Source organism: Rhinolophus sinicus, chromosome 3 (assembly GCF_057876585.1).
Source record: "Rhinolophus sinicus isolate RSI-liver-muscle chromosome 3, RSI-T2T, whole genome shotgun sequence".
Classification (NCBI taxonomy): domain Eukaryota; kingdom Metazoa; phylum Chordata; class Mammalia; order Chiroptera; family Rhinolophidae; genus Rhinolophus; species Rhinolophus sinicus.
Window position 1 is genome coordinate 129,888,906 of NC_142503.1, and position 21,915 is coordinate 129,910,820.

Consider the following 21,915-nt stretch of genomic DNA (forward strand, 5'->3'; position numbering starts at 1 on the left):
AACATTTAGCACTTGCCTTCTGTTGGGCCTAATATCTGAGTCTAGAACCTTTCTGAGTCTGTTTCTCCAGAGAATAAATCAAGTCTTTTTGCAGAGAGCTTAGGAGTTGTCTCGGAGTTTCCAAGAGCCGGGGTCTGTCTGTTAAGCTTGCTGACCAGACCTTGTTTTTAGCCCTGAAGTCATTCATGTGCAATATTTCCCCTTCCTTGATACTTGGTGCCTCCTAAGTTCTGAGCCCATTGGGACTGGAGAGATGTGCGTGCTTACCTGTCATCAGTATCCAGTGAGGATGCCCTTCAAACACTCAGGGTGTTGCTACGGCAGCTCTGCTTAGTCACTTACCACTCTGTCCTTTCCATCTTCCCAAAAACTGTTGAACTCTTTAAACCTAAATACATTCAGAAAGGATACCACACTTTACTATAAATGGAAAATTGAGTCACTTTTCAAAAAAATAAAACATAGCTGTTAAAAAATAAAGGTAATGTAAGCACAAGTGCATTATTAAATTGTAGCAGATGTTAAGGATTAGCGTTAAGCAGATACATTCTTGATGTAATCAAGTCGATTAAAAGAGTTGAAAAGTATAACTTTTTTTGCTCTGTGATTGAATATCTCAAGCCACATCTGGAATCACCTAAATTCATCTCTTATATGGGTTGTACATGTTCAGAAAGTCTGTTCTACTGTATATTCTGTACTGATTATGTAATCAACAGCTAATCTTTAACATCAGTAACAGTAGTGGTGTGGTACACGGTAAATTTTTAGCAAATAGCTATTTCGGTCTTTAATAATAATGATGGCAAACACACAGTAGTTACTGTGAGCTAAGCATTTCTGATCACTTCAGAGTGAGCCCTTACCTGGTAGGCATTGCTGTCTCTAAATACAGAACACAGACCTTGATACCTATTGCAGTTGCTGAAATAAGTTTCTCCTAAGTTTAAGAAGTCACCAATACTAACATCTTACCTGAAAAGTTTGTTAAATGATCAAGTTTCCTTAGAGATCAAAATCAGAAGCCTTCCCAAGAAATTTACTTTTATCTTTAGGACCCTCATGAAACTATTCCCTTGTCTGACATTTTAACTGAATGAGTTAAAAATGGTAGAAAAAGTATAACTTTACCTGTTATGTAGTTGTATCCAAAGGAAAAATAATCTATTTTAAACTTAATATGTACATTTTCATTAGACTTTCAGTACCCTTTTTTAAAGCCTAAATCAGTGTGAGGACTCGCATATATTTTTGTGGGACTTGTGGGTGTTTAGTGGCTTGATCTGGGGTTTTGAATATGATGATGCATACTGTACTTAAAGTTTTATGAGGATTATAGATAATAAGTGCAAGAAACCACATACAGAAAGTGTTCGCTCAGTATATATTAGTCCATCTGAAACACCTGTTGAAGCAAGACTTGGGTGTCAAGTGGCCCAGACAGATGGGAAGGTGGTGGAATTTGGGACAGAAAGGGTACGGTGGGTGTTGAGAGTCTGTGCATGCTGGGGGGTCACTGCTGCAAGATGGTTCATCTAGAAATGGGAGCACAGCTGTCACAAGTCCAGATTTGACAAGGGCTCCCATCTGAGTCCTGAAGACCAGCCTTTGCAGAAGAAATGAGGTAGGAATCTGGGACCTTGTAAGCCACGCACAGTTGAGCCCCAGCTGCCGCTGATACCCAGGCTGGTACTTGGAGCCAACTGTAGGGATGGTCCTGGGGCAAAGGCTGTTAGCCTTGGGGCTTTCTTTGTTGTTTTTAACTAGCTCCCTCCACTCTAGTATTCCAAAACAAATTCCAGATATAATAAAAATATTTTAGTGTTATGTATAACTTGTACGTTTCACAAGCAGATTATTAAAAGTCTCCCATAGTTTCAGAAGACTCTTTTCAGATGTCACCTGTATAGGGCATTTATACTCCACATAGGGTTTGCATATAAAATAGTGACTCAGATTTTGCTGTCTAAATATTTGGTTTTATTGTAATCCTTTTCACTGAATCACATTTTAAGAAAAAAATGATCTAAATTCATTATCTTTAGATATCTTAAATTCTGGTGTTAATTACATTTCTTTCATCAATTTTTGTGAAGAATTGTAAACCAAAACTATTCTATGAAATGGTCAGAGCAACTGAATTCCAAGAGGAATTAGGATTCATTCTCTCAACTGTTTGATTGCCAGTGGAAAACTAGGCATTTTACATAAATTGAACTCTTCGAGATTTGTTGGATTTTGTTTCCCTTATCATAAAAAAGCTGAGTATGTGCGTATTTTTTCCTCTTCCTATATTCAGTTGTGTTGAGAGCCTTTTGGATGATTTTCCTGCATTATTAATGATTAAGTTACATGATTGTACTCTGTACTTTCCAAAAACTTATTACTGTATATTTTGAAGTTTTGTATATGTTGATACCTTTGTTTAAAATTTTTGACTTGACCAAGATTTCAAATATCAAAAAATACTAAAAGGGACTTTTTGATTAGTTTCAGTGGTTTGTTTTTTTTTGTTTGTTTGTTTGTTTTTTAAGATTTTATTGGGGAAGGGGAACAGGACTTTATTGGGGAACAGTGTGTACTTCCAGGCCTTTTTTCCAAGTCAGGTTGTTGTCCTTTCAATCTTAGTTGTGGAGGGTGCTGTTCAGCTTCAAGTTGTCCTTTCAGTCTTAGTTGTGGAGGGCACAGCTCAGCTCCAGGTCCAGTTGCCGTTTTCTAGTTTCATTGGGGCACAGCCCACCATCCCTTGCGGGAGTCCAACCGGCAACCTTGTGGTTGAGAGGATGCCCTCCAACCGAGCCATCTGGGAGCTCAGTGGCAGCTCAGCTCAAGGTGCCGTGTTCAATCTTAGTTGCAGGGGGCGGAGCCCACCATTCCTTGTGGGACTCAAGGACTGGCAACCTTGTGGTTGAAAGCCCAGTAGCCCAGGTGGGAATCGAACCGGCCTCCTTCGGAGTTAGGAGCATGGAGCTCTAACTGCCTGAGCCACCGGGCTGGCCCCTTGAGTGGTGTTTTTGTAGACAGATGTTTAGGGGGAAAATTATATCTGTATCCAGAGCACATAAGCATTAAATATAGGGGAGTGCCTGTTACTAATTTGGGGAGGTTATCAAGGTAGCAGTAATATTACAGACACAAAATTAATGTTTATTGAAGAATTGGAGTGTATGTAGCAAAAATTTGGGGAGGAAAGTGTTGATATAATGTCACAGGAATCACATAGCACAGTGGTTCTCAAACTCCTTGATATCATTATCCCTTTACATTCTTAAATTATTCAGGACCCCAAAGAACCTTTCTTTGCATAAGTTATATCAAGTATGTAGAGAATATCTGGCCTCATACATACATGAAGCTGGAAAGGGGGATGTTTTAATAACTTTCAGATAATTATGGATATTCCTTGTGGATATACAAAGTGTAGTTTGTATATTGAATTTTAGTATAGTATAGATACCTATACTAAAACTCAAGAAGTGATAGTCTCTTAAAAGTTAGTTGTAATGTGGATCTGAAACCACAGCAGTGAATTTTTCATACTGAAGTTATTGGTCTGTGTTGCACCTTGGATTCTTTGTAATATCAGGCAATGCTTTGGAAAATACTGGTTCTCTCAAGTTGTACAGATTATCTAAATGTTACACATTTCATTATACAGTATGGGAGAATCACGCATATTAATATCCCACTGATATTATCAGAAAAGCCTTTAAGTAGGGAAGCTGTCGAGTTCACAGTGGGTACGAGTTTTTCAAATTTTAAATTTTTTTCATTTTTCTTGAAGTTACAGGCTTCATTCATTTTCAAGAAAATGTATACCAGATACCTAAGTCTAAGTGGTTAGTTCAGCTCGTTACTCAAATAATTGTACAAGAGCTTTTGCGTGAGACAACCATCATACTTCAGTGTGCACACAAAAGTGTTTTGTGTGTACTTCCCAAATCTTTACACAGGATATTAAAAAGACATATTCAAGGGTAGAAATTTCCTAATACTAATCATTTTTACTGTATGAAGGGCATTCTTTAGTGAAATGCTTTTTTTTCTTTTCACGAACATGGTAGTGAAGAGTTAGTTTGTACTACCGACTTCATGCTAAGGCACTAGCAATTTTAACTACCTTTACTTTTGTATCGTAAGTGAGAATTAATGATAAACTTTACCAACCTGAAGGTAAACATTTTCTCACTGAAAATCAATGGGTGAATGCATACAGTTTCTGTGTAGTAACTAACTTCTTTGGGTTATATGTTTTGCTGCGGTAGAGAACTTCAACAGAGCCCTCAACTGCTACCATATTTGGGTTCTTATTGGCAACCAGAACCCTTAAAGTGTGGAAGAGGATTGATTGTAGGTGTTTTTCTTGACTACAGTGGAAGTCAGAGATTTGACCTTGTAGCCTACCATTACCAGTCCTTTGGTCATATAGAGCTGTTCAAAAGTAGTTAATGGTTGAAGGATTCACATTTATTCCAATTTCAAAACTTACTACAAAGCTGTAGTAATCAAAACAACATGGCACTAGTGTAAGAATAGATAGGTAGGTCAATTGAAAATAATTGAGAATCCAGAAATAAACCTTCACGTTTACATCATTTGATTTTTGACGGTGGTGCTAAGACAATTAATTCAGTGAGTAAAGAATAGTCTTTAACAAACTGTGTTGGAACAACTGTATATTAATGTGCAACAGAATGGAGTTAGGCCCCTTCCTTACATCATACACAAAATTAACTCAAAATGAATCAGATCTAATATAAGAGCTAAAACTATAAAACTCTTGTAGAAGAAAGTACAGGTCAATATTGATGGCCTTGGGTTAGGTAAAGCCATCTTAGATCTGATATCAAAAGCACAAAATAATTTGGACTTCCTCAAAATTAAAAACTTGTATGCCTTAAAGGACAACATCATTATGAAAGTGAAAAGACAACCCACCAAATGGGAGAAAAAATTGCAAATCATATCTAATAAAAGACATGTCTAGAATACCAAAAGAACTCTTACAACTTAATCATAAAGCAATAACCCAGTTGCAGAATGAGCCAAGGATCTGTGTAGGCGCCTCTCCACGAAAGGTCTGCAAATGGGCAGTAATCTAAGAAGGTGCCTAACATCATTCGCCACCTGGAAACTGCAAACCAGAACTACAATGAGATACTACTTCATAAAAAAGACAAGTGTTTGTCGGCATGTGGAGAAATTGGAACCCTCATATATCGCTGTATGAGGATTGAGAATGTAAAATGATACAATCACTTTGGAAAACAGTATGATTCCTGAAAAAATTAAGCATACCATTACCGTAAGACCCAGCAATTTTTCACCTAGGTATATATTCAAGAAATATCTCCACACAGAAACTTAAATGAATGGCCATAGCAGCATTATTCATACTTGCCCTAAACTGGAAATAACCCAAATGTCCAGCGATTGATGAATGAATGCAATGTGATGCATATATACAATGGAATATTACTCGGTAAAAAGGATATAGTACTGATGTGTATTGTAACATGGGTGAACCTTGAGAACGTGTTAAATAAAAGAAGCCAGATACAAAGGCCATGTGCTGTATTCCATTTATATGAAATGTCCAGAATAGACAGATTCATAGAGACAGATTAGTTGTCTAGGCCAGGGGGGAGATAGGTAATGATTGCTAATGGGTTTCTTTTTGGGGAGATGAAAATGTTCTGGAAAACCCTTGAATCACACATTTTAAATGAATGAATTGTATGAAGTCTGTCTCAGTAAAGCTGTTTTAAAATCGAGTATCTTATGGCTGTTAGGTTGCCAAGCAAACATGCACCTTAAACTTGGAATTTCTTTTAGGAAAAAATCATATATATTCTGAGTAAATACTGCAGTCTGTATTCTTATTAATACTTTGCTTGTGTTAAAAGAAAATGACCAAATCACCTTACTCTTTACTTTCCAGAAAGGAGAAGATGAATATGCCAATGTTGATGCCATTGTTGTATCAGTGGGTGTTGATGAAGAAATTGTTTATGCCAAATCAACTGCCTTACAGGTGAGAAGTGGACAGCAGTTCTGAGCCCTCAGAATCATTAAATCATTTATTGCACTGTTCAGTATAGTAGCACTAGCCAAATTAAAATTTTAATTCCTCAGTCCCAAGTACGCTGTACTACCTACTGTGCTTTTTTGTTTTTAAGGACACAGCTCACATTGGCCCATGTGGGGATTGAACCAGCAACTTTGGTGTTAAGAGCACCGTGCCCTAACCAACTGAGCTAACCAGCCACCCCCACTGCCTACCGTGTTAGAGCAGATATAGAATATTTTCATGTTCACAAAAAGTTCAGTAGACAGCACTGATTTAGAACCTTTTTTGATCTGTAAATACTGTTGTCTCCATTGTCTTTTCCCATAGACATGGCTCTTTGGTTATGAACTAACTGATACTATCATGGTCTTCTGTGATGACAAAATCATTTTTATGGCCAGCAAGAAAAAAGTGGAGTTCTTGAAACAGATTGCCAACACTAAGGGCAATGAGAATGCTAATGGAGCCCCTGCCATCACATTGCTGATACGAGAAAAGGTCAGAACTAACAAAGAATGTGTCATAAATGTAAAAAGTGTCTAAAAGTGATAAACAGAAATGCCTTCTAGGAATTTAAAAGAACGCAAGGGAAGATTTTAGCTGACTGGTTATAACAAAGTTTTATCTCATCATTGTTAGGAAGAAGAGAGTTTGATAAACCTTAGAACTGTGGCGAAAAAAATGGGCTGTGAAATTCTGGCAAAGAATAACTTTATCTGTCCATTCTCAAGGACACTGTCAACTTGTCTGTTTTCATCTGAGTATCTTGATTGGAACAAACAACTTTAAATATCCTTAAGGGAAACTCAGATAAACCTCATTTCCAGTTTTTACCAAATATGATCTTTTTTTGTCATACTTCCCACCTGACAAAGATTTTTTTCTCAGGATATTGTTCACCTATGTGTTTTGAGTTTCTCAGCTGTTCTAGCTATTCCTGGAATAAAAGAATAAATAACTTTGTCGACTTATATGGCACTTCATTCACTTAAGCATATAAAAATATCTAAAGAAATTTTGTGTTAACTTTTAGTGTGTTAACAGTCTGCCCTAAAGAAGTAGGTAGGTCATGGGGTAGGAATTTATTCTTTCCAGGGTTTAGAATATTTGTCTACCTGTTTATTACTACTAGAACATAGATGTCTAATTCCAGAACTAATTGACAAATCCCTTTTCTTCCCTGTGGCACTGATAGAATGAAAGTAATAAGAGCAGCTTTGACAAAATGATTGAAGCCATTAAAGAAAGCAAGAATGGCAAAAAGATTGGCGTGTTCAGCAAAGACAAGTTCCCGGGAGAGTTCATGAAGAGCTGGAATGACTGCCTCAACAAAGAGGGCTTTGACAAAGTAAGAGAACTCCCAAGAACAAGCAGATTCAGAGTTGAGAAGGCAAAACTGACAGACTTCCATAACTGATAGTTCAGAGAACATATTTTGGGAAAACTATGCTTTCGTTCACATTTCCATTTTTCATTCCCTTTGGCTGAGCAGAAGCCAGTTTTACTTTTCAGTCAGGAATGAGGCATTCAGGAGATAGTTCAGCTACCTCACAGGGAAACTGAGAAAAGTCTCTTGTACAGAAAAATTGTTTTCCTCCTTTTCCCCTCATCTCCCGCCTTTTCTTCATCCTTTACAAAAACCTCTAGAGAGGGGCATTTACCTTTACATTTTAAATGGTACATTAGTTTAATGACTATTAGAATGCACACAGTGATCTGGTAAAGCTGTTTCAAACATTTATTCAATCCAAGAAAATTTTTTTTCCTGTTTTGTTTGTTTTATTTTGTTCTCTAGATTCCATATATAAGTGAGATCATACAGTATTTGTCTTTCTCAGTCTGACTTCACTTAGCATAATAATCTCTAGGTCCATCTATATTGTCGCAGATGGTAAGGTTTCATTCTTTTTTATGGCCGAGTAATATTCCATTGTGTGTGTATGTGTGTATATATATGTATATATATATATATATATATATATATATCAATCATCTCTTCTTTATCCATTCATCTACTGATGGGCACATGGGTTGCTTCCATATCTTGGCTGTTGTAAATAGTGCTGCAGTGAACATAGGGGTGCATATATCTTTTCAAATTAGTGTTTCGGACAAGAAAAGAATATTTCGAAGAATGTACTGGTGAATACTTTGCTAAATAGCATAATATCGCTGATAATATTTACGTAGAGGTGCATTTCTTTAGCAGTTGTATATTAGCATGTTAGAGAAACTCTTATCACTTTGACTACAGATAGATATCAGTGCCGTTGTGGCCTATACCATTGCCGTAAAGGAGGACGGGGAGCTCAACCTAATGAAGAAAGCAGCCAGTATCACTTCTGAGGTCTTCAACAAATTCTTCAAGGAAAGAGTCATGGAAATAGTTGATGCAGATGAGGTAAATGGAGAGGGAAGAGTCTTTTTACTGTTTTGATGAAGCAGAAATAAATCCCTACCATACAGTGTTTTGGTATGTGTTCAGCTTCCTTTGAAATTAAGCCTTTGGTACTTAAGTTGATGGTGCGTGATTATGCCAGCTGTCTTTCAAAATAACTGTAAACCTGCACTAGTTTCTTGAGGTTACCAGTACTTCACTTGAGAATTCCTTGAATAGTTGTGAATTCCATATTCTGTTTTGTAAATTTGCTTATATACTAGTATGTTATCTGCCACATAAATCATGTCATAAGCCTTTATAGCATCCTAAATAATATCAGGATATATGTTGTCTTCCAATGATAATATCCAAAAACGCAGTACCCCTCTTTGCCACCTTCTAGTAAGTGTTTCATTTCTGGGTACACTTACAGAAAGTTCGACACAGCAAACTGGCCGAGTCTGTGGAAAAGGCCATTGAAGAGAAAAAATACCTAGCTGGGGCAGACCCCTCTACTGTGGAAATGTGTTATCCTCCTATCATTCAGAGTGGTGGCAACTATAATCTCAAGTTCAGTGTGGTGAGGTAAGTACAAGAACTTCAAAATAAACCAACAGCCAGAGCATTTCAACCTTCACCCTATTTTTTCTTTGACTCATTTCAGAATTCAGGAAAGTAGGAAGAGATAGAATAACATACTCTGCTTCTACATTGTCTTCTTGTCATGCATATTTCTATTTTATTTCATATAGTTACTCATTTCTTAATTGGGTATTTGATTGTAAGCATTTTTCCAGATGATTAAAAATGCTGGAAAAACATGCCCCTCATCAAAATATTAAAATCTTATTAGGTATACCATAATGTACTGTATTTTGCCATGTATAATGTGCACCAATGTTTATGGCCCGAACTTTCAGGGAAAATATCTTTCGTTTTAATTTTTTAATTCAAATTTTTATTTGTTTACATTAAGGTACTTGTTTTTTGTATTATAAAGGAAATTTAGCATTTATTTTTTTAACATATGATGGTACAAGAAATTTTATATAACAAATAATTACAAAACACAAGAACAGATACAAGGTACAAGAAACTTTATGTCCAGTAACAAATTTATGATATTTATGCATCGTAGAAGGCCGAGATCTCTTAATCATAAGTTCAGCAAAACCGGTTATCGTATTCAAGGGTATTTTGCAGGTGGATACTGCTATTGATTTTTAGAGTTACAATTTTAACTCATAAGCATAAGTAAAAGAATTAAAAACATTTATATAGATACGAGTTATATAGATACGAGCTAGTACTACCCATGTATAATGCTCATCCTTATTTTTCCCTCACAAATTTGGGCAAATGCACTTTATATACTGCAAAATACAGTATATCCTTTGCATAATTAGGATACAACAACTAAACTCACTGAATTTTTATCCTAAAAGTTTTGGTGATTAATTTTACTCCAGAGTCTTCATAAATTGCTTTGCATAAAAAAAAAATGTTTAGGTCCTTATTCTGTTTCAGCTTTGGGATATCACAGGGAAAGGCAGTGATGGCAGATGTTATGTGCCAGTGATACTAAGGACTTTCCTAGTTTGAGTAATGAATGAAATGCTTTCTTCCTTTGTTCTCTAGTGACAAGAATCACATGCATTTTGGGGCCATCACTTGTGCCATGGGTATTCGCTTCAAATCTTATTGCTCCAACCTTGTTCGCACTTTGATGGTTGACCCCTCTCAGGAAGTTCAAGAAAATTACAACTTTTTACTACAGCTTCAAGAGGAGCTGCTAAAAGAATTAAGACATGGTGAGGTGACTTAGAAAAGGTTTGGAAATGATGTAACAAAAATGTTACTAGCATTTATGTGAGTATGTCCCTCAGGATCTCATATTAAAAATAGAATCACGTTACTAACCTCCAGTCATCCTTGCATTTAATTCTTGAATCTGCTTTCCTTTTTTGGACATGACGTGAGTGGTGATTGTGGTTTTACACTGACGTTTACAAAATCCCCTCTGACTGGTTACACCCCTGTGTCCAGATCTTCATAAACTACTGTGGCCTTACTACTCTTCTTTAGAACTTTAGAAAGTTGTTTTTTGTTATTCTTGTTGTTTTGAGGTATAAGTGACATACAGAATTATATTCGTTTTGGGTGTACAACATAATGATTCAGTATTTGTATATATTGCAAAATGATCACCACAGCTATTCTAGTTAACATTTGTCACCTACATAATTACAGATTTTTCTTGTGATAAGAACTTTTGAGATTTACTCTCCCAGCACCTTTCAAATATTCAGTACAATATTATTAACTATAGTTGCCATACTGCACATTACATACCCAGAACTTATTTTATAACTGCAAGTTTGTACCTTTTGACTTCCTTTACCATTTCACACACACCCCCACTCCCTGCTTCTGTCAACCAACAATCTGTTCTCTTTATGAGCTTGCTTGCTTTCTTGCTTGGTTGGTTGGTTGGTTAGATTCCACATATAAGTGAGGTCATATGGTATTTGTATCTGTCTAACTTATTTCACTTAATGCCCTAAGTTCTGTCCATGTTGTTACAGATGGCAAGATTTCATTCTTTTTTTATGGCTGAATAATATGCCATTGTGTGTTCTGTGTGTACAGTTACCCCTTGAAGAACACAGGGTTTAGGGGCACTGACTCCCCACAAAGTTGAAAATCTGCATATAACTTTTGACTCCCAAAAAACTTTACGAATAGCCTATTGTTTAACAGAAGTCTTACTGATAAAAAACAAACAAAAAACGGTTGATTAACACATATTTTGTATATGTGTTATGTACTGTGTGTGCTTACAATAAAGTAAAGCTAGAGAAAAGAAAAGGAAAATCATAAGGAAATTATATTTGTAGTATTTATTTTTAAAAATCCACGTATAAGAGGACCCATGCAGTTCAAACTGGTGTTCTGGAGTCAACTGTACCACAATTTTCTTTATCCTTTTTATCTGTTGGTGGACCTTTGTTGATGTTTTCCTGAAAATAAGACCTAGCCGGACAATCAGCTCTAATGTGTCTTTGGAGCAAAAATTAATATAAGACCCGGTCTTATATTAATTTTTGCTCCAAAAGACGCATTGAGCTGATTGTCTGGCTAGATCTTATTTTTGGGGAAACACGGTAGGTTGTTTCCATATCTTGGCTATTGTAAATAATGCTGAAATGAACTTGAGGGTGCATATACCTTTTCTAGTTAGTGTTTTTATTTTCTTCAGATAAATACCCAGGGTCATAAGGTAGTTCAAGTTTTAATTTTTTGAGGGATCTCCGTACTGTTTTCCATAATGGCTGCACCAGTGTACATTCCCACGAACAATGCACAAGGGTTCCCTTTTTCCCACATCCTTGCCAACACTTGTTATTTCTTGTCTTTTTGATAATAGCCTTTTTAACATACGGGGCAATACCTCATTGTGATTTTTTTTGCATTTCCCTGATAGTGATACTGTATGTTTTCATGTACCTGTTGGCCATCTGTATGTTTTCTTTGAGAAAATGTCTATTCAGATTTTCTGCCCATTTTTTTAAATTGGATTGATTGATTGGTTTTTGCTTTTGAGTTGTATGGATTCTTTGTATATTTTGAATATTAACCCTTATCAGATATATGATTTGCAAAAATTTATCCCATTCAGTTGGTTGCCTTTTCATTTTGTTGATGGTTTCCTTTGCTGTGCAGAAGCTTGTTAGTTTGATATAATCCCACTTCTTGATTTTTGCTTTTGTTGCTTTTGCTTTTGCTGTCAGATCCAAACAACCATCGTTGAAACTGATGCCTATGTTTTCTTCTAGGAGTTTTGTGGTTTTTCAGGTCTTAACATTCAACTCTAATCTGTTTTGAATGTATTTTTGTATGTGGTGTAAGACAGTGGTCCAGGTTCATTTTTTTGCCTATGGTTGTTCAGTTTTCCCAACATCATTTATTGAAGAGCCTGTCCTTTCCCCATTGTATATTTTTTATTCCTTTGTCGTAAATTAATTGATCATATACATATGTGGGTTTATTTCCGGACTCTCTGTTCTCTTCCATTGATCTTTGTGTTTGTTTTTATGACAATACCATGCTGTTTTTTTTATTACTGTAACTTTGTAACATAGTTTGAGATCAGGGAACATGACGCCTCCAGCTTTGTTCATTTTTTTCAAGATTGCTTTGGCTGTTCAGGGTCTTTTGTGATTCCATACAAATTTTAGAATTGTTCTATTTGTTTATAAAATGCCAATGGAATCTTGATAGGGATTGCATTGAATTTGTAGATTCTTTGGGTAGTATAGATACTTTTTCCAGTCCATGAGCGTGGAATATCTTTCCATTTATTTGTGTCTTCTGCAGTTTCTTCATTCAGTGTCTTACAGTTTTCAGTGTACACGTTTTTCACTTCCTTGGTTAAATTTACTCCTGGGCATTTTATTCTTTTAATGCAATTGTAAATAGGATTGTTTTCTTAATTATGATAGTTCATTACTAAAGTATAGAAACTCCACAGATTTCTGTATATTTATTTTGTATCCTGAAACTTTACTGAATTTATTAATTCTAACATTTTTTGGATTTTCTATATATGGTATGTCATCTATAAATAGTGACAGTTTTATGTCTTCCTTTCCAGTTTGGATGCCTTTTATTTATTTTCCTTGCTTAATTGCTTTGGCTAGGACTTCTAATACTATGTTGAATAAAAATAGGGAGAGAGGGTATCCTTGTCTTGTTCCTGATCTTAGAGGAAAAGGTTTCAGCTTTTCACCGTTAAGTATGTTAGGTGTGGGCTTCTCATATATGGCCTTTATTATGTTGAGGTACATTCCCTCTTTTTATACCCACTTTCTTGAGAGGTTTTTATAAGTGAATGTTGCATTTTGTCAAATGCTTTGTCTGCATCTATTGAGATGATTATATGGTTTTTATCCTTCATACTATTAATATCACATTGATTGAATCGTGGGTGTTGAATCATCCTTGCATCCCTTGGCTAAATGCCACTTGATTATGACATGATCCTTTTAAATTTGGAAGAACTGTCGAGAAGTTTTGAAAACTAGTATCTCTAACAACAGAATGTATAATGTTAATTCTACATTGAATGGACAGGAATAATTTTAGTTAGAGCAGAACTAATAGCAAACCTGCTAAGCAAGTGACCACCTCTTTTGCCTTGAGATTGTACACTCCCAAATGGCTGCATTTGACTTTATATTTACTATTGTTAGACAACTTTGTAAGCCCACCCATGTTACCTAGAGCCTCCAGAAACCTTTCTTCATGACATCTCAAGTTGATTTTGAGAAATCCTATTGGAAATCATGGTCATAAGTAATTTAAAGAGGATAAATAGCTCTCTGAGGCTACCATATCTGGACTACTCTGGCTTGAAATACTTATTTATATCCTAGATCCTAAAAAATTAAGGCCAGAGTTCTTCTAGCAGTAATTCACCCCCTCAGTAGTCCTGTTTTTCAAAATGTGTAATAATTTTAATGTGTTGCCATTTATCAACACTTAAAAAGTTATTTCACTGAAACCAACTGGTGTTCACAGTCTCTTAGGTCGGTGATTCTCAAATAGTGTAATTATGATGAGGTAGATTATTTTAAAAAATACAAATGTCTAAGCCCTACCACTCCTGCAAGGAACTATATTTTGTTAGTTCACACTTTGGGAAACCCTGCTTTAGGAGACTTCTTTAAATGGAAAAAATGTTGGTTAAAAAATGTGATTTTGTTATATATTTTCTGAAGGATACTTAATGTTCCCTTTCTGTCTTGCCATTAGGTGTGAAGATATGTGATGTGTATAATGCCATCATGGATGTGGTTAAAAAACAAAAGCCAGAACTACTGAACAAAATTACCAAAAACCTAGGGTAAGATGCTATGAATGTACATTGTCACTCATGAGTGAATTTTCTTGACTGGCCTTGGTCTCGCAAAATATTTTTAGGTTCATTCAACCAACCTTTATGGACTTGTAAACTTAACTGTGTGCCAAACACATAATATTATCATACAATATGAGAAAGATTTAAGTTCTGCCTCTAGAAATGGGGTGGAGATTTTTCTAGACCAATATAGTAGATGCCAATAGGTATTCCAGGCTTAAATTACAAATGTTAGGAAACGTTACATGCTATATTTCCTCTCTTAGAGCACCTCAGCTCACATTTAAAAATTAAGTACTCTGATATGTTCTATTGTTTAAAAGAAATTTCGTTTGAATTTTTACTTAATCCAGTGTCTCTCGAATGTATTTGAAATTGAACACCTGGAAAATACCTGATAACACTTTACAGAATCAAAGACGTTTTGGGCAGCAAGCTCTAGGGAGTCTCCTTAGACAGAAACTAGTCTGAAGGATATAGTTACTGGACTGCTCTGATGGATGAGGGGAAATATATTTACCTAATACCAAGTTTTGGCCCAGGTGACTTAATGAATCTAGTTATCAACATTCCATCAAAAACTGTCTCAATTATTAGTTAGTCTCTGCTAAGCTTATAGGAACACTCTTAACTGATTTCATGGTAGAAGATTAAATTTTTTTATTTTTTTTAAATTGGGGAAGGGGAACAGGACTTTATTGGGGAACAGTGAGTACTTCCAGGCCTTTTTTCCAAGTCAAGTTGTTGTCCTTTCGATCTTAGTTGTGGAGGGTGCCATTCAGCTTTAAGTTGTTGTCCTTTCAGTCTTAGTTGTGGAGGGCGCAGCTCAGCTCCAGGTCCAGTTGATGTTTTCTAGTTGCAGGGGGCACAGCCCACCATCCCTTGCGGGAGTCGAACCGGCAACCTTGTGGTTGAGAGGACGCACTCCAACCAACTGAGCCATCCAGGAGCTCAGCGGCAGCTCAGCTCAAGTTGCCGTGTTCAATCTTAGTTGCAGGAGGCGCTGCCCACCATCCCTTGCAGGACTCGAGGAATCGAACTGGCAACCTTGTGGTTGAGAGCCCGTGCTCCAACCAACTGAGCCATCCAGCAGCTCATCGGCAGCTCAGCTCAAGGTGCTGTGTTCAATCTTAGCTGCAGGGGGCAGAGCCCACCATCCCTTGTGGGACTCGAGGAATTGAACTGGCAACCTTGTGGTTGAGAGCCCACTGGCCCATGTGGGAATCGAACCGGCAGCCTTCAGAGTTAGGAGCATGGAGCTCTAACTGCCTGAGCCACCTGGCCGGCCCCAGAAGATTAAATTTTAAATGTGGGTGAATAAGCTAAAATAAAGAATGGCTGATACAATAAATGTTACATGAGGTACTTATTTAGGATATTATTTTCATATTAAGAGCACAAAGACTGTCCTCTAATCCTCTTCCTTAACTGACTTGTGAGCAGCAGCAAATCACTCAAAATGTTTGTCTGCCTTATCTTGAAAAGTTAAAATAGAATATATTGTACTTAACCTATGTACAAGATCTTTAGCCTGTTGCTGAAGTTTCTCTTCATTTCTTTCTAGGTTTGGAATGGGAATTGAATTCCGTGAAGGCTCTTTAGTAATTAATAGTAAAAATCAGTACAAACTGAAGAAAGGTGAGTTTTACATGCATGCAGTAGGAAAATATTTTTTTGAATAATTTAGCTTCATCTCCCTGTTCTGTGTAAAATTTATATTTCTCCATCCTTTCAGTCATTGACCAGTTCCTGTTTTGCTATTTTAGGGATGGTCTTCAGCATCAATTTGGGCTTCTCAGACCTGACTAACAAGGAAGGGAAGAAACCAGAAGAGAAAACCTATGCCCTATTCATTGGTGACACAGTGCTTGTAGATGAAGTGTGTATTGATTCTTAAACTTTTGAGTGCTGATGAACTGACTTTTGAGGCTTATTTTGTACCCTATGGTTTTTTCTTAAAAGTCTTTGTTAAATGCTAGCCAATGGGAGAAATCCATGTGAGAGCGAGACCTAATACAGCTAGGAATAGAGAGTGTAGTCCAAGTACAGGGAATGTTTTAAACCAAATTGTTTATCACATTGTCGCTTGAATATTGATAATGATAATACCAGGAACTGATTCTAATGATGGAACTGATTTTTTTTTTTTTTAAGTTATTATTTATTATTTTTTTAACAGGACTTTATTGGGGAACAGTGTGTACTTCCAGGACTTTTTTCCAAGTCAAGTTGTTGTCCTTTCGATCTTAGTTGTGGAGGGTGCCGTTCAGCTTCAAGTTGTTGTCCTTTCAGTCTTAGTTGTGGAGGGCACAGCTCAGCTCCAGGTCCAGTTGCCGTTTCTAGTTGCAGGGGGCGCAGCCCACTATCCCTTGCGGGAGTCGAACCAGCAACCTTGTGGTTGAGAGGACACGCTCCAACCAACTGAGCCATCCGAGAGCTCAGTGGCAGCTCAGCTCAAGGTGCTGTGTTCAATCTTAGTTGCAGGAGGTGGAGCCCACCATCCCTTGCGGGACTCGAGGAGTTGAACAGGCAACCTTGTGGTTGACAGCCCACTGGCCCATGTGGGAATCGAGCTGGCGGCCTTCAGAGTTAGGAGCATGGAGCTCTAACCGCCTGAGCCACCGGTCCGGCCCGATTTTTTTTTTTAATAACAGCTTTATTGAGCTTCAATTTATATACCATACAACTCACCCACTTAAAGTGTATTTTAAGTGTGCAATCATCACCACAATCTAATTTTAGAACATTTTCATCACCTCAAAAAGAAATCCTGTACCCATTAGAAGTCGTTTCCCGTTTCCCCCCCAAGTCCTTTAGGCCTCAACAACGACTAAACTGCTTTCTGTCTAAGGATTTGCCTGCTCTGTACGTTTGTGGTCTTTTGTGACTGGTTTCTTTCACTTAGAGGAATTGATTCTTTTTTTTGTGTGTTAAGATTTTTATTGGGGAAGGGGGACAGGACTTTGTTGGGGAACAGTGTGTGCTTCCAGGACTTTTGTGTTTTTTTTCCCCCCCAAGTGAAGTTGTCCTTTCAATCTTAGTTGTGGAGGGTACCATTCAGCTTCAAGTTGTTGTCCTTTGTCTTAGTTGTGGAGGGCGCAGCTCAGCTCCAGGTCCAGTTGCCGTTGCCAGTTGCAGGGGGTGCTGCCCACCATCCCTGCGGGACTCGAGGAATCAAATTGGCAACCTTGTGGTTGAGAGCCCACTGGCCCATGTGGGAATCGAACCAGCAACCTTCAATGTTAGGAGCATGGAGCTCCAACCGTTTGAGCCACCAGGCCGGCCTCAGAGGAATTGATTCTTGATGATTATGATGATGATGATGATGATGATAGGAAATATTTAGTGTTCTTATTATAAGCGAAGCACATTTTACGCATTAATTCATTGAATCCTTACCTATAACCCTATTAAATAGATACACTTATCCTCATATACAGAAAAAGAAACTGAGGCACAGCAAAGTTTAAGTAACTTACCAAGTGTTACATAGCTAGACAGTGATTGAGCCAGGTATCAAATCAAGCCTGTCTTCTTAATCATTATTCCAATGTTGCTTCCCACATTACAATTCCTACTGAGGGGCTGGCACCTAAGAACTATATTTATTTATTGTCAAGATTATACTGTGTTTTCCCGAAAATAATACCTAGCGGGACAATCAGCTCTAATGCGTCATTTGGAACATTAGAGCAATATTAATATAATAAGACCCGGTATTTATGTCACATCATATCACACCCGGTCTTATAGCAAAATAAGACCAGGTCTTATATTAATTTTTTCCTCCAAAAGACGCATTAGAGCTGATTGTCCCGCTAGGTCTTATTTTCCGGCAAACACAGTAGTATCCAGAGGTTCAAAACATTACCCAGCTACATACATACTAGATTAGAAAGTAAAACTTTTCAACGTAATGTTCTTACAGATGTCTGACTTCTCTTTTCTAGGATGGCCCAGCCACTGTTCTCACTTCTGTGAAGAAGAAAGTAAAGAATGTGGGCATTTTTCTAAAGGTAGGAAGAGGATAAATTTGTGGTGTAGGAAGTTTGTGTATAGTGAAGAAGGTAAACAATATTGGTTAAAAAATTAAAACCTGAATTTCTGATTAAGACTTTTGCCCCATAGAATGAAGATGAAGAAGAAGAGGAGGAGGAGAAGGATGAGGCCGAGGACCTGTTGGGAAGAGGGTCTCGGGCAGCCTTACTGACGGAAAGAACACGCGTGAGGACTGTTGTATACTACATTGATCTCATGTCTGTCATGTGGTTCACATGTTGTGATAGCTTGGGATTTTTCTTCTCCAGAATGAGATGACTGCAGAAGAAAAGCGAAGAGCACATCAAAAAGAACTGGCAGCTCAACTCAATGAGGAAGCCAAGAGGCGGCTGACTGAACAAAAAGGAGAACAGCAGATTCAGAAGTAAGAGTTTGCATTGAACAGTGAGATTGTCTTGGGATTATGTGTGATTTGCAGAAATTTCTTTAAAAAACTTTTCTCCCCACTCCAGAGCACGCAAATCTAATGTGTCCTATAAAAACCCATCTTTGATGCCTAAGGAACCACATATTCGGGAAATGAAGATCTATATTGATAAGAAATATGAGACTGTAATAATGCCTGTGTTTGGCATAGCGACACCTTTTCACATTGCCACGATAAAGGTACTGACATTGAATCAGATTCCCTGCACATTGTTTCTTAAAATAGTAGTTGTGCTTGCGATAGATTGCTGTTCTGTTTGTGTCATCTCTCCCACTCTTTTTTTCAGACTCTACCCTTCTCACTTTACAGTCTTCCCCCCTATCTCCCTTATCTCCTGCTATCATTTTCCTTCCTTTCCAGTATTCACTTTGTAGAAAGTTAAATGATCCAGTCTAGACCATAGTTTGCCTCTCTTTTCTTGAACGTTTTAAGCATAACTTGTAGTTATACACATAGCATAAGGTACGTGGAAAATTCAGTATTCTTTTGGAAACACATTCGGTCATATGAAAAGATAAACTAAATATGTAGTTTATTAGATTTAGAGTAAGGTTTACAGGCTAGGTTTAGCAGTCAGGTTGCAACTCCTAATTTAATTTTAGCATATCTGTAACTCCTAATCTTTGTCAAAGAAATAATCCCGTGTGTTTGTCTATTTTTTTTTTAATGCTTTCCCTTTCTTTGAACAGAATATAAGTATGTCAGTGGAAGGAGATTATACTTACTTGCGAATCAACTTCTATTGCCCAGGCAGTGCTCTGGGCAGGAATGAGGGCAACATCTTTCCTAACCCAGAAGCCACTTTTGTCAAGGAAATGTGAGTCCACGGGAAAACAACCACCCCAAATCCCTGCTGGCTAGTGGCGCTCTCAGAAACCTTTCTTTCTCTGTGCTGTGTCCTCCCCCATCTAGTGAATGGCAAAGCCTCCGTCAGGCACTTATGTAGGATCACCTTGTAAGCTTTGTGCTGTGTCGAGGATGGAACATAATTTAGAATGCTCATGGAAATACTTTATGCTTACTACATACATTTTGCAGTCGACTCTCAAGGAAATGTGTGCCACATTGGAGTCTGTTCCTTCATGGTGTAGAATGGGATAATTTGGGAGGTTATGCCAGATTTGAAAAATGAGTATGATTGCCCCATCCAATGAATTAGCCATTCTTCTTCTTTTTTTTTTTTTTTAAGATTTTATTGGGGAAGGGGAACAGGACTTTATTGGGGAACATTGTGCTTTTCCCAGGACCCATCAGCTCCAAGTCAAGTTGTTGTCCTTTTCAATCTTAGTTGTAGAGGGTGCAGCTCAGCTCCAAGTCCAGTTACTGTTTTTCATCTTAGTTGCAGGGGGCGTAGCCCACCATCCCTTGTGGTTGAGAGCATGCGCTCCAACCAACTGAGCCATCCGGCCACCTGGGATCTCAGTGGCAGCTGGTTGGCTTCATTCTAGTTGTGGAGGGCGCAGCTCGCTGGCCCATGTGGGAATCGAACCAGCAGCAACCCTGTTCCCCAGAGCTCACACTCTAACCAACTGAGCCACCCGTCCACCCCTGTATTGGCCATTCTTAACATCCTCTGTTTAAGAGAGAAGAAAGGGAGAGATTTTTTTTTCAGCTTTCCAGGCATTGTTTCAGCATTTAGTGGTACTGGTTTCTTTTAAAAGCTAGTAAAGTAAGCCAGTTGTAAAATACAATAATGAGTGTAGGTTACCTGACCTATTGGAAAAAAACTTAAACAAATGCTTTCTCCTTCCTACAGTACATACCGAGCTTCAAATATGAAGGCACCCGGAGAACAGACAGTACCAGCCTTGAACCTTCAGAATGCTTTCAGAATTATAAAAGAAGTACAGAAGCGTTATAAGACTCGGGAAGCAGAAGAGAAAGAGAAGGAGGTGAGGCTGAACACAAAGCACCTTTATGCAAAAGGACACACGTGGGGCTTGGGGACATAAAAAGATACATGAGGATTCACATTAATTTTCATTCTGCTTAGGGCATTGTGAAACAAGACTCCCTGGTGATCAATCTAAACCGGAGTAACCCCAAACTGAAAGATCTGTACATTCGTCCAAACATTGCCCAAAAGAGGATGCAAGGGTCACTGGAGGCCCATGTCAATGGTATGGATACTTCTCTCTCCCTGTCTCTCTCTCTGTCTCTCTCATGTGTGTGATTGCATGAATACTACAAGTGACTGCATGTGTTTTCTGTTGTGTTTCATAAAGTCGTCATATCTTAGACTCAAAGGGAATCTTGGCTTCTGACTGCTAGATGCCACATGCTGCTTTGTCCGCATGAGGAGACATGGAGTGGGGAACGGCTTTGTCTTCAGGGGCACATTTGTAGGAATGACAGATGAGTTAATACAGTATGACAAGGAAATACTGGGAGGAATCTACTTACATTGCTGTATGGCCAGAAGGAAAGGAAAACTGTACAATTTTTGTCACTTCCTCTGACCCTGTTCAAATCAGCCAGGCAAAATGCAGTGCCTTTAGACCTAACTTAATGATGCTGCTTGGTAATTAGCTGCTCCCTTCACCACCACCCCCCACCCTCAGGTTTCCGCTTCACATCTGTTCGAGGAGACAAAGTGGATATTCTGTACAATAACATCAAGCATGCACTGTTTCAGCCCTGTGATGGAGAAATGATTATTGTCTTGCACTTTCACCTCAAGGTATACCTTTCTACTTATTGGCTTTGAGATCTTATCATCCGCTTTCCTTTGAAATAAGGTATGTCAGTGCCTGACATCTAGAAGATGCTAAGCATGTTTGTTCCTTTGGTGTGATATACAGTGACCACCAAAATGTTTAAGGTCTCAGATTCCTGTTTCTGAAATAGAAAGTTTTTGCTATAGGCACAATTTATTACCAACATAATTTTCAAAGTCCATTCTGATAAATGGAAGTACTTTTTAAAACTTACACTCTTTCACATTCCAAATGTCATTTATGATGAGTCCTGGAATGGTTAACTATTTTTACATAAATGCTGTCATTTCCAGCATGGATGTTTTTATATTTTCACATTTTATTTGTTATTTTGCCTCTTTG

General features: G+C 37.7%; 1 protein-coding gene across 1 annotated transcript in view; it reads left to right on the plus strand.

Annotated features, from left to right (window-relative positions):
* Positions 1-21,915, plus strand: part of SUPT16H (SPT16 homolog, facilitates chromatin remodeling subunit) — a 37,620-nt gene that overhangs the window by 6,056 nt on the left and 9,649 nt on the right. The window contains exons 2-18 of the mRNA XM_019713561.3: positions 5,942-6,034; positions 6,398-6,568; positions 7,266-7,418; positions 8,325-8,471; positions 8,884-9,035; positions 10,089-10,261; positions 14,265-14,355; positions 15,935-16,008; positions 16,137-16,249; positions 18,321-18,386; positions 18,499-18,594; positions 18,678-18,793; positions 18,882-19,035; positions 19,546-19,673; positions 20,613-20,748; positions 20,850-20,976; positions 21,418-21,536. Of these exons, the coding sequence (XP_019569120.1) occupies positions 5,942-6,034; positions 6,398-6,568; positions 7,266-7,418; positions 8,325-8,471; positions 8,884-9,035; positions 10,089-10,261; positions 14,265-14,355; positions 15,935-16,008; positions 16,137-16,249; positions 18,321-18,386; positions 18,499-18,594; positions 18,678-18,793; positions 18,882-19,035; positions 19,546-19,673; positions 20,613-20,748; positions 20,850-20,976; positions 21,418-21,536 (2,109 nt within the window). The remainder of the gene's footprint in view (positions 1-5,941; positions 6,035-6,397; positions 6,569-7,265; positions 7,419-8,324; positions 8,472-8,883; positions 9,036-10,088; positions 10,262-14,264; positions 14,356-15,934; positions 16,009-16,136; positions 16,250-18,320; positions 18,387-18,498; positions 18,595-18,677; positions 18,794-18,881; positions 19,036-19,545; positions 19,674-20,612; positions 20,749-20,849; positions 20,977-21,417; positions 21,537-21,915) is intronic.